This window comes from Pleurodeles waltl, chromosome 4_2, assembly GCF_031143425.1.
Source record: "Pleurodeles waltl isolate 20211129_DDA chromosome 4_2, aPleWal1.hap1.20221129, whole genome shotgun sequence".
In the NCBI taxonomy this organism is placed as follows: domain Eukaryota; kingdom Metazoa; phylum Chordata; class Amphibia; order Caudata; family Salamandridae; genus Pleurodeles; species Pleurodeles waltl.
In genome coordinates, this window is record NC_090443.1 from 1,049,835,913 (window position 1) to 1,049,853,664 (window position 17,752).

General features: G+C 49.0%; 1 protein-coding gene across 10 annotated transcripts in view; it reads right to left on the minus strand.

Annotated features, from left to right (window-relative positions):
• Positions 1-17,752, minus strand: part of LOC138293717 (equilibrative nucleobase transporter 1-like) — a 383,365-nt gene that overhangs the window by 21,254 nt on the left and 344,359 nt on the right. For 9 of the 10 annotated variants that reach the window (XR_011203087.1, XR_011203090.1, XR_011203089.1 and 6 more), the window contains 3 exons: positions 6,190-6,354; positions 3,803-3,922; positions 5-188 (listed from right to left, as the gene is read on the minus strand). Coding sequence is in view for 7 of the 10 variants with exons in the window: in XM_069233042.1 (XP_069089143.1) it covers positions 5-188; positions 3,803-3,922; positions 6,190-6,354 (469 nt within the window). In the remaining 3 variants the exon portion in view is untranslated. The remainder of the gene's footprint in view (positions 1-4; positions 189-3,802; positions 3,923-6,189; positions 6,355-17,752) is intronic. The other variant, XM_069233048.1, reaches the window with a different exon arrangement.

A 17,752-nucleotide genomic window follows, 5' to 3' on the forward strand; every position in this document is an offset into this window, starting at 1 on the left:
TCACGCCATAGCGATGAAGGCTGCGTTGCCACCATACAAGAAGGACCGGTTCACCACTTGGAGGATGAAGGTGGCATACTGGACCGGCAGGACGGGGACTGAAGCACATATGGAGAAGAGGACACACTGTCCGGCGGTGAGGGCCAGAGACAGGACAGCAGAGCGGAGGTCAGCCAGGGTCTTCAAGGCTGAGGAGAGAAAACACTTCTGTGAATAGGAGGCCACTGGCAGCACAATGAGGAGTACTGGAGAGGATGCTACTGCTGAGAGAGCCGAATGCCCGGTACTGAGGAGAGCTAGGACTATCAGTTACACAGCATGACTGGGGAACCGGGTAAAAGAAAAACTGAATACCACAGCACGCCTGGTGGAGAGGACACATACCGTCAATTCCACAGCACGCCTGGTGGAGAGGATAAATCATGTTAATACCACAGCGCACATTGTGGTGAGAGTAGATACTGTCAATACCACAGCACCCCTGGTGGTGAGAATAGATACTGTCAATACCACAGCACGGATGGTGGAGAGGATAAATAATGTTAATACCACAGCGCACATTGTGGTGAATACAGATACTGTCAATACAACAACACGACTGGAGATGAAGAATATATATTGTCAATACAACAGCAAACCAGGTGCTCAGAATAGATACGGTCAATACCACAGCAAACCTGGCGCTGAGAATAAATAGGTCAATACCACAGCACACCTGATGGTCAGGATAGATACTGTCGACACCTCAGCACACCCGATGGCAATGAATAAATTCAGTCAATACCACAGCACGCCTGTTGGTGAGGAATAGAGAATGTCAATACCACAGCATGTCAAATTGTGAGGATAGCGAAAACTGTCAATACCACAGCACACCTGGTGGTGAGGAATAGATACTGTTAATACCACAGCACACCTGGTGGTGAGGATAGAGAATACTGTCAATATCACAGCATGCTTGGTGGTGAGCATTGATACTGTCAATGCCACATCAGGACTGGTAGTAAGAACAGATACTGCCAATACCACATCACGCTTGGTGGTGAAGAATAGATACTGTCAATACCACAGCACACCTAGTGGAGAGGATAGATAATGCTAATACCACAGCACACCTGATGGAGAGGACACATACCGTCAATACCACAGCACACCTGATGGTCAGGATAGATACTGTCAACACCTCAGCACACCCGATGGCAATGAATAAATACTGTCAATACCACGGCACACCTGGTGGTGAGGAATAGATATTGTTAATACCACAGCACATCTGATGGTGAGGATAGAGAATACTGTCAATACCACAGCATGCTTGGTGGTGAACATTGATACTGTCAATGCCACATCAGGCCTGGTAGTAAGAACAGATACTGCCAATACCACATCACGCTTGGTGGTGAAGAATAGATACTGTCAATACCACAGCACGCCTGTTGGTGAGGAATAGAGAATGTCAATACCACAGCATGCCAAATTGTGAGGATAGAGAAAACTGTCAATACCACAGCAAACCTGATGGTGAGGATGGATACTACCAATACCACAGCACGTCTGACAGCAAGGATAGATACTGTCAGTACCACAGTGTGTCTGGTAGTGCGGATGGAGAATACTTTCAGTACCACAGCACACCTTGTGTTGAGGACAGAAACAGTCAAACTACAGCAGCTCACAATGGGAGAGAACTAGTGTGAATAAAGGACCGGACCTGGCATTAGAGAGAGAGAGAAGGGCAGAGCAGTCAGTTTAACGCTGGGGAGGGGAAGGCAGGAGAGAAGAAAACTGCTAAAAGAGCAGCATGTTTAGAGCTGGGAGAGAGACTACTGGGGGCAGAGCTGCACATCTGCTGCTCAAGGAAGTGAAAACTATAGTTAACAAGAGAGATGCCTGGTACTGAACAGAGACCGCTTCTGGGAACAGAGCAGCGCACAGAGCTGTGGGGAGAGAAGATGACTGTCAATAGAGCAGCACACAGAGAGCTGTGGGGAGAGAAGACGACTGTCAGAGCACCATGCAGAGAGCTGTGGGGAGAGAAGGCGACTGTAAATAGAGCAGCGCACAGACAGCTGTGGGGAGAGAAGGCGACTGTCAATAGAGCAGCGCACCCAGAGCTGTGGAGAGAGAAGGCAACTGTCAATAGAGCAGCACGGAGAGAGCTGTGGGGAGAGAAGGCGACTGTCAATAGAGCAGCGCAGAGAGCTGTGGAGAGAGAAGGCGACTGTCAATAGAGCTGTGCACCCACAGCTGTGGGGAGAGAAGGCGATTGTCAATAGAGCAGCACGCAGAGAGCTGTGGGGAGGGAAGGCGACTATCAATAGAGCTGTGCACCCAGAGCTGTGGGGAGAGAAGATGACTGTCAATAGAGCAGCACGCAGAGAGCTGTGGGGAGAGAAGGCGACTGTCAATAGAGCTGTGCACAGAGCTGTAGGTAGAGAAGGCGACTGTCAATAGAGCACCATGCAGAGAGCTGTGGGGAGAGAAGGCGACTGTCAATAGAGCAGCGCACCCAGAGCTGTGGAGCGAGAAGGCGACTGTCAATAGAGCAGCGCACAGAGCTGTGGGGAGAGAAGGCGACTGTCAATAGAGCAGCACCCAGAGAGCTGTGGAGAGAGAAGGCGACTGTCAATAGAGCAGCGCAGAGAGCTGTGGAGAGAGAAGGTGACTGTCAACAGAGCTGTGCACGCACAACTGTGGGGAGAGAAGGCGACTGTCAATAGAGCTGTGCACCCACAGCTGTGGGGAGAGAAGGCGACTGTCAATAGAGCAGTGCAGAGAGCTGTGGAGAGAGAAGGCGACTGTCAATAGAGCTGTACACCCAGAGCTGTGGGGAGAGAAGGCGACTATCAATAGAGCTGTGCACCCACAGCTGTGGGGAGAGAAGGCGACTGTCAATAGAGCTGTGCACCCAGAGCTGTGGGGAGAGAAGGCGACTGTCAATAGAGCACCATGCAGAGAGCTGTGGGGAGAGAAGGCGACTTTCAATAGAGCAGCACACAGAGCTGTAGAGAGAGAAGGAGACTGTCAATAGAGCAGCGCAGAGAGCTGTGGGGAAAGAAGGCGACTGTCAATAGAGCAGCGCAGAGAGCTGTGGGGAGAGAAGACGACTGTCAATAGAGCAGCGCAGAGAGCTGTGGGGAGAGAAGGTGACTGTCAATAGAGCAGCACACAGAGCTGTGGGGAGAGAAGACGACTGTCAATAGAGCAGCACACAGAGCTGTGGGGAGAGAAGACGACTGTCAATAGAGCAGCACACAGAGCTGTGGGGAGAGAAGATGACTGTCAATAGAGCAGCATGTAAGAGAGTGAAGGATGAAGGCTCCTGTGATCCCAGCAGAGTGCCTGGTGCTTCCGAGGGACACTGCTCACAGGTCTGAGTGGCCACCACAGAGGGGCTACTGCCAACAGGGCACCACTGCCACAGACAAGTCACCTCTGCCAGGAGCGGGATGCTGTTGTAGGGGAACTGCCTGCGGCTCCCAAGATGAAACCTGCTAGTAGGCAAGGGTTGGGGTTTGCTCTTAAGGGGCGTGAGACCTTCCAAGAGTACTCCCAGGTATCACCTACTGTACTGGGGGGGGGGGGGTACAGCCTGGCAGAAATGCTTCATTCTACCTACTACACTGGAGTGTTCTTGAAGCAAGCTGCTCCCAGGATGGTGACTCTGGCGCTGCAGGAAGGATGCTGTGTGTGGGAGGCTGGCAGAGGGGTTTCCACTCTTACCCACTGTACCATGCTTGTCTGATAAAGGGTTTTGCATGGCAGCTGCTGTGTTTTGGGGGACATGCACGACGGTCCTCACCTTCAGTTCCCCCCTCGTTCTTCTTCCCACGCTTATGCCGGTCCATGAGGATCCCATTCCAGGGGGCGCACAGGACTCCGCAGAGCTGGGTGAAGGCGAAGGCGTTGGTGTACACGCTGACTGTGGGGTGAAGGGAACAAGAGATAATGGGGTAGGGAGGGATGGAGAATTACAGCACCGGGGCCTTCCTTTACTCTAGAGTTATAGGCAGGCTCACTGGAATTATGCAGCAAAAGAGGGCCAAATTATGCGGCAGGGTTGCATAAATTATGCGACAAGAAAAGCCAAATTATGCGGCATAATGCAGAACAATTTGTAATAGTATAACTTCATTATTTCCGAATTTTTAAACTTGGTAACACAGTATGGACGTCGATAGCACCCCAGCAGAGAGGTGACCAGTCCGGCATTGCAAAGGCCCTTCCAGTGCACGGCAACATGTGCTGCTGCGTTTTTTAGTAACTTTTGAACCGCTTGAACTAGAAACTATTTATTTTGTTAAAATCAGCAGATTACGCGGTACATGATGGATTATGTGGCAACCAGCAAATCTATAATTATGCGGAAATCGACACACAATCCCATAATTCCAGTGGCCCTAGTCTCACTCTGGAAATGTCACATCCTGTGCACTTTGCAAGTTAGTCCATCACTTACCACTACTGCCCATCTCCCTTCTCCACACTCCTTACATTACCTGCTTTGACCTCATTCCCTACATGTCTCCCATCTCCATCCTCACTGCTACACCCTCCCATCCTTGTCCTCTGGTCTCCCTCACTACAGCCTCACTCATTACCCCCCATGCCTTAATATGTCTCACACATTTACTACCCACATCTCCTTAACTCACCATCTATTCCAACAATACTGCCCTTTCCCAGCTCTCCATCATTCTGTGCTACCTGTTCCCCCCAAACTCCACACTATCCCACCTCCTCTGCTCCTGACCTCTCCACCTCACACCTCACTGCCCCAACCCCCCTTCTCCACTCTCAGCTTCCTGCCCCAGCCCCCCCTTCCTTCCTGCCCCTGGCTGCCCTACCACCTTATATAATGCCACGCCCTCCTACGCCGCACGCTGTACTGCCCATGGGCCTCTCCTGCCCCCTCTTTATTGTTTCTGAATACAATACCCTCCCTTCCTACCTTTTCTCTTACCTCCATCTTTCCGGACCTTACCCCCCCACCCATGACAACTTCTTTATTACTTAAGGCCCCCACAGCCTTCTCTGCTGTGCTTTGCCCTTTCACTGTCCGCTTTTACCTTAATCTGTCCTTTTCTGCCTCGTCCAACATCACAATCCTGTTACGATCCCTTACTTTGTACTGTCTTCTCTTCTCACTCATCTATACCGCCCTCTCTCCTTTATCTCTTCTTTTACTGATCCTACCCCTCCAGCCTCACCATTTACTGCCTCCTGTCCCCTCTGCCCCTCCTCCACTGCCCCCAACTCACCCTCACCTCCTTCACTGCCCCCAACTCACCCTTACCTCCTTCACTGCCCCTCACTCACCCTCTCCTCCTCCCTCACCTCCTCCTTCACTGCCCCTCATTCACCCTCACCTCCACTGCCCCTCACTCACCCTCACCTCCTTCTTCACTGCCCCTCGCTGACCCTCACATCCTCCTTCACTGTCCCTCGCCCACCCTCACCTCCTCCTTTATTGCCCCAACTCACCCGCACCTCCTCTTTCACTGTCCCTCGCTCACCCTCACCTCCTCCTTCACTGTCCCTCGCTCACCCTCACCTCCTCCTTCACTGCCCCTCGCTCACCCTCACCTCCTCCTTCACTGCCCCTCGCTCACCCTCACCCCCTTCTTCACTGCCCCTCGCTGACCCTCACATCCTCCTTCACTGCCCCTCGCCCACCCTCACCTCCTCCTTCACTGCCCCTCGCTTACCCTCACCTCCCCCTTCACTGCCCCTCGCTTACCCTCACCTCCTCCTTCACTGCCCCTCGCTTACCCTCACCTCCCCCTTCACTGCCCCTCGCTTACCCTCACCTCCTCCTTCACTGCCCCTCGCTCACCCTCACCTCCTCCTTCACTGCCCCTCGCTCACCCTCACCCCCTTCTTCACTGCCGCTCGCTGACCCTCACATCCTCCTTCACTGCCCCTCGCCCACCCTCACCTCCTCCTTCACTGCCCCTCGCTTACCCTCACCTCCCCCTTCACTGCCCCTCGCTTACCCTCACCTCCTCCTTCACTGCCCCTCGCTTACCCTCACCTCCCCCTTCACTGCCCCTCGCTTACCCTCACCTCCTTCTTCACTGCCCCTCGCTCACCCTCACCTCCCCTTCACATCCCTTCTGCCAGCCCACCTCCCTCCCCTCGCACTGCTCTCCCTCTCCACCCCCGCTTCCCTCTCAGTCAGCACCTTACTTTTGTGTTGGTCTCCTCTGGACAGGTGGGCCAGCATGGGGTTCAGCGTGCCGATGAACAGGTAATGGCGGAGCTGCATGACGGAGAGCCACAGCAGGTGCCAGGTGAAGAGCCAGGAGCACGCGCAGCTCCGGAAGGAAGCCACCGGGGGCTCGGGGGCCACTGCTGTGGATGGAAGAAGGAGACAGACAGAACTACTTACAATGATGATGAGCAGGACAGCAGCACCACAGAGGCAAACCAGAGAAAATGAAAATGTCACTTACCCAGTGTACATCTGTTCGTGGCATCAGTCGCAGTAGATTCGCATGTTTTGCAATAGCTCGCCATCTGGTGTTGGGCCGGAGTGTTACAAGTTGTTTTTCTTCGAAGAAGTCTTTCGAGTCACGGGACCGAGTGACTCCTCCTTTTGTCTCCATTGCGCATGGGCGTCGACTCCATCTTCGATTGTTTTTCCCCGCAGAGGGTGAGGTAGGAGTTGAATTGTAGTAATAGTGCCCATGCAATGGAGTGACTAAGTATGCACTTATTTAAGGTTGAGATGATACATATATAAATAATTGAAGGTAACTTCCAAACTGCTACAGGCTCCCGGGGAGGCGGGTGGGCACATGCGAATCTACTGCGACTGATGCCACGAACAGATGTACACTGGGTAAGTGACATTTTCAGTTCGATGGCATCTGTCGCTGTAGATACGCATGTTCTGCATAGACTAGTAAGCAGTTATTTCCCCAAAAGCGGTGGATCAGCCTGTAGGAGTGGAAGTAGTCTGAAATAATGTCCTTAATACAGCTTGACCTACTGTGGCTTGTTGTGCGGATAGCACGTCTACACAGTAGTGCTTGGTGAATGTGTGAGGCGTAGACCATGTGGCTGCCTTACATATTTCTTGCATTGGGATGTTTCCTAGAAAGGCCATGGTAGCACCTTTCTTTCTGGTTGAGTGTGCCCTTGGTGTAATGGGCAGCTGTCGTTTAGCTTTAAGGTAGCAGATTTGGATGCATTTAACTATCCATCTGGCTATACCTTGTTTTGATATTGGGTTTCCTGCATGAGGTTTTTGAAATGCAATAAATAGTTGTTTAGTCTTTCTGATGTTTTTTGTTCTGTCAATGTAATACATCAATGCTCTTTTGACATCTAATGTATGTAGTGCCCTTTCAGCTACGGTATCTGGCTGTGGAAAGAACACTGGAAGTTCCACTGTTTGATTTAGATGGAACGGTGAAATAACCTTTGGCAAAAATTTAGGATTGGTCCTTAGGACGACCTTATTCTTGTGTAGTTGTATAAAAGGTTCCTGTATTGTAAACGCCTGAATCTCGCTTACTCTTCTTAGGGAAGTAATGGCGATGAGAAATGCAACCTTCCAGGTTAGGAACTGTATTTCGCAGGAGTGCATGGGTTCAAAAGGTGGACCCATAAGTCTAGTTAGGACAACATTTAGGTTCCATGAAGGAACAGGAGGTGTTCTTGGTGGTATAATTCTCCTAAGGCCCTCCATGAATGCTTTAATGACTGGTATCTTATATAGGGAAGTTGAATAGGTAGTCTGCAGGTATGCAGATATTGCTGCAAGGTGTATTTTAATGGAAGAGAAAGCCAGGTTAGATTTTTGTAAGTGAAGCAAGTAACCCACTACATGTTCTGGAGTTGTGTGTAATGGTTGTATTTGATTAATATGGCAGTAGCAAACAAACCTCTTCCATTTACTTGCATAGCAGTGCCTGGTGGATGGCCTTCTGGCTTGTTTTATGACTTCCATACATTCTTGGGTAAGTTCTAAGTGCCCGAATTCTAGGATTTCAGGAGCCAGATTGCTAGATTCAGCGATGCTGGATCTGGGTGTCTGATCTTTTGGTTGTGTTGTGTCAACAGATCTGGCCTGTTGGGCAATTTGATGCAGGGTACTACTGATAGGTCTAGCAGCGTTGTGTACCAGGGTTGCCTTGCCCAAGTTGGTGCTATTAATATGAGTTTGAGTTTGTTTTGACTGAGTTTGTTTACCAGGTAAGGAAGGAGAGGGAGAGGAGGAAAAGCGTAAGCAAATATCCCTGACCAGTTCATCCATAGGGCATTGCCTTGGGACTGTTTGTGTGGGTATCTGGATGCGAAGTTTTGGCATTTTGCGTTCTCCTTTGTCGCAAACAAGTCTATCTGAGGTGTTCCCCAGAGTTTGAAATAAGTGTTCAGAATTTGGGGGTGAATTTCCCATTCGAGGACCTGTTGGTGATCTCGAGAGAGATTGTCTGCGAGTTGATTTTGGATCCCTGGTATAAATTGTGCTATTAGGCGAATTTGGTTGTGAATTGCCCAACGCCAAATCTTTTGTGCTAGCAGGCTTAACTGCGTGGAGTGCGTCCCCCCTTGCTTGTTTAGATAATACATTGTTGTCATGTTGTCTGTTTTGACGAGAATGTATTTGTGAACTATTATTGGTTGGAAAGCTTTTAGTGCTTGAAAAACTGCTAGAAGTTCTAGGTGGTTTATATGCAGTTTTGTTTGATGTACGTTCCATTGTCCTTGTATGCTGTGTTGATCGAGGTGTGCTCCCCACCCTGTCATGGAAGCATCTGTTGTTATTACGTATTGTGGCACTGGGTCTTGGAAAGGCCGCCCTTTGTTTAAATTTATGTTGTTCCACCACAGAAGCGAGAGGTAAGTTTGGCGGTCTATTAACACCAGATCTAGAAGGTGACCCTGTGCTTGTGACCATTGTGATGCTAGGCACTGTTGTAAGGGCCTCATGTGCAGTCTTGCGTTTGGGACAATGGCTATGCATGAAGACATCATGCCTAGGAGTTGTAGTACCATCTTTGCTTGTATCCTTTGTGTTGGATACATGCGTTGTATGATGGTGTTGAAATTTTGAATTCTTTGGGGACTTGGAGTGGCTACTCCTTTTGATGTGTCTATTATGGCTCCTAGGTATTGTTGTACCTTGCGCGGCAGAATTTTGGATTTTGTGAAGTTGACGGTAAACCCTAGTTTGAAGATGGTTTGTATGATATGATTTGTGTGATTTGAGCACTCTATTAACGAATGGGCCTTGATTAGCCAGTCGTCTAGATATGGGAACACATGTATTTGCTGCCTTCTGATGTGTGCAGCGACTACCGCTAGACATTTGGTAAAGACTCTTGGTGCGGTTGTTAATCCGAAAGGCAGTACCTTGAATTGGTAATGTATTCCTTTGAATACAAACCTTAGGTATTTCCTGTGCGATGGGTGTATTGGTATATGGAAATAAGCATCCTTGAGGTCTAAAGTTGCCATGTAGTTGTGTAGTTAGCAATGGCAATACTTCTTGTAGTGTGACCATGTGAAAGTGGTCTGATTTGATGAAAGTGTTCACTACTCTGAGGTCTAGGATTGGTCTCAGCGTTTTGTCCTTCTTTGGTATCAGAAAGTACAGTGAGTAAACTCCTGTGTTTATTTGTGTGTTTGGCACTAATTCGATTGCATTCTTTTGCAATAGTGCCTGCACTTCTATCTCCAGGAGATTGGAATGGTGTGTTGTTAAATTTTGTGCTTTTGGTGGTATGTTTGGAGGGAATTGTAGAAATTCTATGCAATAACCATGTTGGATAATTGCTAGAACCCAAGTGTCTGTAGTGATTTCCTCCCATGCTTTGTAATGATGACCTATTCTTCCCCCCACTGGTGTTGTGTGGAGGGGGTGAGTGACATGTGAGTCACTGTTTAGTAGTAGGGGTTTTGGGGCTCTGAAATCTTCCTCTATTCCTAGGGAATTGCCCTCCTCTATATTGTCCCCTAAAACCTCCTCTATACTGTCCCTGGTAACTGGACGATGTTGCTTGTGAGGTGCTGGCTTGTGTGCTCTGACCCCGAAACCCCCCTCGAAAGGGTGTTTTACGGAATGTGCTGTAATTCCCTCTGCTCTGCGGGGAGTAGAGTGCGCCCATGGCTTTGGCAGTGTCCTTATCTTTTTTGAGTTTCTCAATCGCTGTGTCCACTTCTGGACCGAACAGTTCTTTTTCGTTAAAAGGCATATTGAGAACTGCTTGTTGAATCTCTGGTTTAAATCCAGACGTTCGGAGCCATGCATGCCTTCTGATAGTTACAGATGTATTAATTGTCCGTGCAGCTGTATCTGCAGCGTCCATGGAGGAGCGGATCTGGTTGTTGGAAATGGTCTGTCCCTCCTCAACCACTTGTTTTGCCCTATTTTGTAAGTCCTTGGGCAGATGTTCAATGAGATGTTGCATCTCGTCCCAGTGGGCTCTGTCATAGCGCGCAAGTAGTGCCTGGGAGTTCGCGATGCGCCACTGGTTTGCAGCTTGTGCTGCGACTCTCTTACCAGCTGCATCGAACTTGCGGCTTTCTTTATCTGGGGGTGGTGCATCTCCAGATGTGTGAGAGTTGGCCCTTTTCCTAGCTTCTCCTACAACGACAGAGTCTGGTGGCAGCTGTGTAGTGATGAAAACCGGGTCTGTAGGAGGCGCCTTATACTTTTTTTCCACCCTTGGTGTGATTGCCCTACTTTTGACCGGCTCCTTACAGATTTCTTTTGCGTGCCGGAGCATACCAGGGAGCATAGGCAGGCTTTGGTAGGAGCTGTGGGTGGAGGAGAGTGTGTTGAATAAAAAATCATCCTCGACCTGTTCTGAGTGGAGGCTTACGTTGTGAAATTGTGCTGCTCTAGCCACCACTTGAGAATACGCGGTGTTGTCTTCTGGTGGAGATGGCTTCGTAGGGTATGCCTCCGGACTGTTATCTGACACTGGGGCGTCGTATAAGTCCCATGCGTCTTGATCTTGGTCACCCTGGCTTATGGTGGTGTGAGCTGGGGAGTGTGATGGAGTTTGTGCTGGTGAGACGTTAATCACGGGCGGAGGAGAGGGTGGTGGGGTAACTCTTTTCACCACTTTTGGTTGTGGTGTCTGTTCAGTTTGGAACTCCAACCTTCTCTTTCTTCTAATAGGGGGAAGGGTGCTTATTTTTCCTGTCCCCTGCTGTATGAAAATACGCTTTTGCGTATGGTCCACATCAGTTGATTGTAGCTCTTCCTCAAACCTATGCTTTTGCATTTGTGAGGTTAGCGAGTGCTCTTCTGTATAAGAGCCTGAAGCTAGGTCGGTTGCAGTTTGTTTCGGGACCGACACCCTGTCTGCGTCCTTTTTCGGCTCCGAGGTGACTTTTTTCATTTTCGGGGCCGAAACCGGTCGGCGCCGATCTTCTTCGGGGCCGCTGTCTCGGCGTCGAGCCGTGTCTACACCGGCATCTCGGTGTCGATGCTTGTCTCCAGCACTTTCTCGGTCCCGAGAAGGCTGCGTGCCGGTGTCTCGACCGGATTCGGACGATCTCGGCACTGTTTGGGCCTTTTTCGGTGCCGACAGTCGGTCACCGAATTTATGGGTGGAGCCATGGCCTGGTGGCAGTGGCGTCCCCTGGGCCTTGTAAATCTTCCTCTGAGTGGTTTTCGACGTCTTACTCACGGTTTGTGTATCGTCGAATCCTTCGGAGTCTGAGTCTTGGATCGAGAAGGTACCTTCCTCTTCTTGTTCCTCGAACTCTCGGTGGGCTGTCGGCGCGGACGCCATCTGAAGTCTTCTGGCTCGACGGTCTCGGAGTGTTTTTCGGGACCGGAACGCACGACAGGCCTCGCAGGTGTCTTCACTGTGCTCAGGTGACAGGCACAGGTTACAGACCAAGTGTTGGTCTGTATAGGGGTATTTATTGTGGCATTTGGGGCAGAAACGGAACGGGGTCCGTTCCATCGGCGTTCTACAGCACGCGGTCGGGCCGACTAGGCCCCGACGGGGGATCGAAAAAACTATCCCTGAAGGGCACCGGAGCTCTTCGATCCTTCGACGCGGTGTTGAATCTAACTACGCCGATCCCGAACGCAACAATACCGACGAAAATCTTCCGAAATTAGCTATCTTTCCGTTCCGAAGCGACAGGAACACGTCCGAACCCGATGGCGGAAAAAAAACAATCGAAGATGGAGTCGACGCCCATGCGCAATGGAGACAAAAGGAGGAGTCACTCGGTCCCGTGACTCGAAAGACTTCTTCGAAGAAAAACAACTTGTAACACTCCGGCCCAACACCAGATGGCGAGCTATTGCAAAACATGCGTATCTACAGCGACAGATGCCATCGAACATAGAATTACAAAATAGCACAAGATGGCTACTGCAGGTGAGCAGCACCGACTCACTGCACAAAGGTGATTCAAAGGGCTGCTGATGACCAGGAGCAGTCCCAAAAAAGTGAAATGCTGACCGAAACGTGTTGACAAACACAACTAACTCCCAAGGGCAGTTATTTAACAGCTCTCAGCAAATCAGCATGGTTTGGTGGCCTGTTACTAGATCTGTACAATGCATGTATGTGCAATTTTAGGTCAGAAGCACAATTCTGACTGTAACTCAAACACACTTTATAACAATTTGATAACTATATAGATGTAAGTAATGACAATTCAGTGAGGAGATACATTGAGAAAGAGTCTGCTATTAATATGCAAAGAACACATATGATTTAAGAAGATAATTGTAAAGAGACAAAACAGTGGTTAATGCCTAATATTCGCACATCCGTACATAAAATGAATGACTAGTAAATCCAAAACCACTGACGTTCTTGTGGGTGCCAACCTGGTGTAACACCGAAACCACCACGGGTGTTCAGTGCACTGATCAAAAAGAATTTTGAACTGTGCTGGAAAGCATTTTAGAAAATAGTAGCAGGGCACTCCAGAAAGCAGTCCGAGCAATATATTCCAAAATGAAAATAAGAGTCCAAAGTTCAATCAAGGTTGTTTTCCAAACTGGGTGAGCTTTTATTCCTTGTGAGTATATACATTCCGCAAACAGCCAACATGTGTTTCGTCCAAAGGACTTTTTCAAGGCGACATTCCCCGTCACGTCCGACTACTCAGACCAACGCTACGATATGGTCCTTGATGGGCTTACCAAGGCTCTTTCCTGCATTACCTGATCTGATTCACATGATGTCATAACGACCTTGCTTTTCGGTCACTGCATTACAACAAACCAGAACACCTTCCCTGGACTACTACAGGATACCTTTGGACTACCTGACTATTCAGCCTCATACATGTGAATCTCTTATACGCCTATTTTCGCCTTGAAAAAGTCCTTTGGACGAAACACGTGTTGGCTGTCTGCCGAATGTATATACTCACAAGGAATAAAAGCTCACCCAGTTTGGAAAACAACCTTGATTGAACTTTGGACTCTTATTGTCATTTTGGAATATATTGTTCGGACTGCTTTCTGCAGTGCCCTGCTACTATTTTCCAAAATGATTTAAGAATGTAGCTGGTTGGGTTTACATAAAATTATCATTAAATGAAATGTGTTTTCAGATTACATGAGCCTCTTCAGTCAATTTCAGCTATGGGAACTGATGTTTCGGTCATTTACATCAATGTTGCAGGCCTTCATCAGGACAAAGCAATAGTTATCCCTGAACTACTCGCTAATTAAGAAAGGGATGATGATTCTCTAAAACAGGTTCTAAAGCCGATGGCTACACATGCTTGGCCCTAATTCTACAGACTGACCAATGGCGAGCCAGTTCAGGCTCCTCTGTGCTCACATCTAACTACCTTTAAATAAAACCTGAAGACTGGCACGTTTTTTCTCCTCTTTGAACTCTCACTTCACGGTCATTATCAAAATCTGTACTCTTACAAAGTTTCTACATATTGCTAGTTTATGAGCAATAGTCTACGTTTTTCTTATCTCTTAAAATTGTACATAAATGCATTGTAGAAATCTGGTAAAATGCTACCAAATCAAGCTGACATTCTAACGTGTGGTTAGGTTAGGAACAAACGGTATTATATTTACACATATTCCAAGAGGGATAGCGGGTTCCTTGATACATTTTTAAATGCATTGTTGGCAACAGCATCACAACAGAGGTACTCATACACAAAAGGCAAATACCAGAGGGCAGTGCCATCTTTGTCCAGGAACAAACAGACCCACACCACCACAGAAGAGTGCCAGGCTAGGTTGCTTATAAAAAAAAAACAGGGTCACTGCACCCCAGGGCAGTGTGAGCTCCAATAAAAGCCTGTGTGCTATGTAACGCTTATAGCATTAAAGGTAGAAAATCCTGTCGCCAACATGTGTGTCAAATGGCAAGCGGGGTGTGAAGGCAATGTAGGTACAGGTTAATAGGGAGCAGGATAGAGTCAATTCCAAGGAGCGAGGGGTGACAGGAAGCATGCTGGGCCAATCATACGTAGAGGACATTACACCCTCCTTTGATCTTTCTTGGGTAAAAAGCGTGAACAGTATAATGGTGCCAGGCGGATGGAGAACTCGTGAATTAGAGGCTCAGTGAGAATTTTGAAGAAGTGACTCTCAAAAAATGTATCACAGGCGGGTGACTAGCAGATGTCGGTTTGGGCTAGAGGGACACCCTGGTTCTGTTCAGGTGCAAAAAGAACAGATGATGGGCAGAATGGTGAACAATGCAAACATTTACCCCCAGTCATACATCTGGGTTAAATCCATCATTCTTTGGCCCACTACGCCACCCCAGTTTGGACCCAACCATATGCAAATCAGTCTTGACCCTGCTCCCCTGGGAACAGTCCAGCCCAAACTGCCAATCCAGGTCCTCCCTAGACCAGAAATAAGCATCCTAGAACCAGTTTTAGGGTATCTCCCTTCATCAGTCAGGCTAGCTTGAATCCAGTGGCACAGTGAGCACAGGACCCACTTCTGGGCATACCCTTCCCACTTAGGGCGACTATAGCAGCACAAAAAGGATGGATTGCTAAACACTGTCAAACATTCACCTCCAGTCCCAGATCGTTCTTTGCCCCTCACGCCACCCCAGTTTGGACCCAACCATATGCAAATCAGTCTTGACCCTGCTCCCCTGGGAACAGTCCAGCCCGAACTGCCAATCCAGGTCCTCCCTAGACCAGAAATAAGCATCCTAGAACCGGTTTTAGGGTATCACCCTTCATCAGTCAGGCTAGCTTGAATCCAGTGGCACAGTGAGCAAGGGACCCACGTCTGGGCATACCCTTCCCACTTAGGACAACTTTAGCAACACAAAAGGATGATGGACGGAGTGCTGAACAATGCAAATACTCACCCCCAGTCACAGATCTGGGTTTAATCCATTGTTCTTTTGCTCACCACGCCACCCCAGTTTGGACCCAGCCATATGCAAATCAGTCTTGACCCTGTGCCTCATGGGAACAGTCCAGCCCGAACTGCCAAGCCAGGTCCTCACTGGACCGGAAACAAGCATCCTGGGACCGGTTTCGGGGTATCACCCTTCATCAGGAAGGCTAGCTTGAAGCCCGTTGCACAGTGATCACGGGACCCACGTCTGGGCATACCCTTGCCACTTAGGGCGACAATTTCTGTTCACAAGCACAGCATTGTTCTCACAGCTGTGTTCATCTATGGAGGACAGGGAGCCTGGCATCAGAGGAGGTGAGCTGGCTGTTAGCAGAGTTTCTTTCAGGTTTAGCATCAAGTCCTGGCCCTGTTCCTTTAGAGACTGCGCACTCATACCTGTGTCTAGGTAGAGAGGAGAAGGGGGCTTCAGGGGGCGCACTTTACAGGAGCAGGCTTTGCCTTCAGATGCAGGACTCTTGGAATGTGACACAGTTTTTTATTTTATTTATGTATCGCCAGTACAGAGGACAGGATTCTGAGTGGGAAATACATTGTTACACTCACTGTTGTAACTCGCCATGCTGTTACCTCAGGTTTAACCTGTGATGAGCAGGGTGGCAGGCCTGTTATCAGAGAAAGTGTTATGGATAATCGAAGGGTTGTGGAACTGGCCACCCACAGTTGTTAATCACATTGTTAGGTACACATCTAACGATTCACTTTTGGAGTTGTTAATTGGGGACACTGAACTGACATTAAAGGTCACCGATGGTCAACCAGTTAGCATTAAATACTGATGGAAAAATGCAGGCAGACACACCCCGCTGTCTCCAAGGAGGGTTGGGGATAGCTAGGTCCCCCAAGACGCGTAAGATGCATACAATGAGGGATAGTTCTGCTGTCTGAGGCAATAAGAGCTGTGAAACAGGGAAAGTGTGAGGGTTGACTGATCAATAAGGCCTGTGCTGGAAAATATGCAACCTGAGGGACAGGCTTTGGCCAAAGCAAGTAAGGCCTCACCCCATACAACATGCCCGACATAAGGGGTAGTTCTGAGACATCTTAGCCTGTATGATTTCTGTAACCTTGGGGGGCAACACTGTATTCAAAGGCCTAAGCCTGTAAAATACAAGTAACCTGTGGTTAGCTCTGTTGTCAAAGGCAGAAGCCAAAGAAATATGGAAAGAATCCAATATGGGAGAAGTACTTTGTGGTGCTTGAGTCTGTAAAATATGGGTTGCCATGGGGGAAGTTCTGAGACAGCAACATCTCTGTGAGCAGGCGTTAGTTCAGTTGTTTAGGAGCTCAGGAGGTGAGATGCGTGGAATATGGGGGATAGCTGTGCTATCAGAGGCTAGGGCATGTAAAATATGCACATCCCAAGGGGTATACCTGACTTTTCTGAGTCTGCAAGACATGCATAGATGAAGGACCTGGGCATCTACAATATGTATAAATTGAGTGAAATTCTGGTCTGTCAGGCATTAAACAACATTTAGGTATTATAAGAAATAGCTCTGCTTTCGTAGGTCACCACCAGCTAGGGCTAGCGATGCTTGGGAGGTCCCTCAGCTCAGTCTTGGGTTCAGCCGGGGAGAAGCAGCACATGCAGTTAAAGCAGCAGGTGGAAAGGTACTTTTGTTGATGGAGATGGCACCATATGTGGGCAGCGCTTGGCTGAGAGGGCTTCGGGGGCTGGGAGACGGCCTACCAGTGGCTGCTGCTGTGTAATCTGGAAGAGAACCAGAGAAAAGCTGTTACAACCCCACCTGGAGCTCTGAGGCCAGGCACAGTGTGGGAAGCAGTCTCCCACACGCGCCCGTCTCCCTTCACTCTGTGCTTGCACCAGAAAAATATCATAAAACTCCTGCGTCCCTAGAGACAGTTGTTAAAAAATCCTAAAAGAATATACTGTGTTCACTCGTTAACTCACCTCTCTTGTAATCGATCACTTCTGGTTAATGGTTAGTGCAGGTTCTCTACCTCCATCACAATAAGCAGTCGGTCTCACGCCTAAAGCGTAGTCTGTGCATTAAGTTTACACATTCGAGAACAACTTGTCTAGGTGACCTCCCCTTCCTTCTAAAACCTGCCCACAACTCAGAAACATCAGCCATCAGTGGTGGTGCGTCAACCTAGAATCAGGATGTAAGCCAGAAAACCAGTGCGCACTCCAAGGGATATCCGGACCAAGCACAGAACCAGGGGATGCACACGACTAAGCCATGGTGCAGATGTGGGAGCGATGCTGCCTAGTACCGCTGGCTCCTGGAGAGTGGTCCAAAGAGGTACACGCCTGCAGCACCCCAAGACTACAGCGAAGGCCCAGTGGCAGAGGGACAAAGGGTTGGCCCACAACACAAAATCTACAACCTGTCTTTGGTGGTCAGCAACTGATGAGGGAGGGAGCAGACA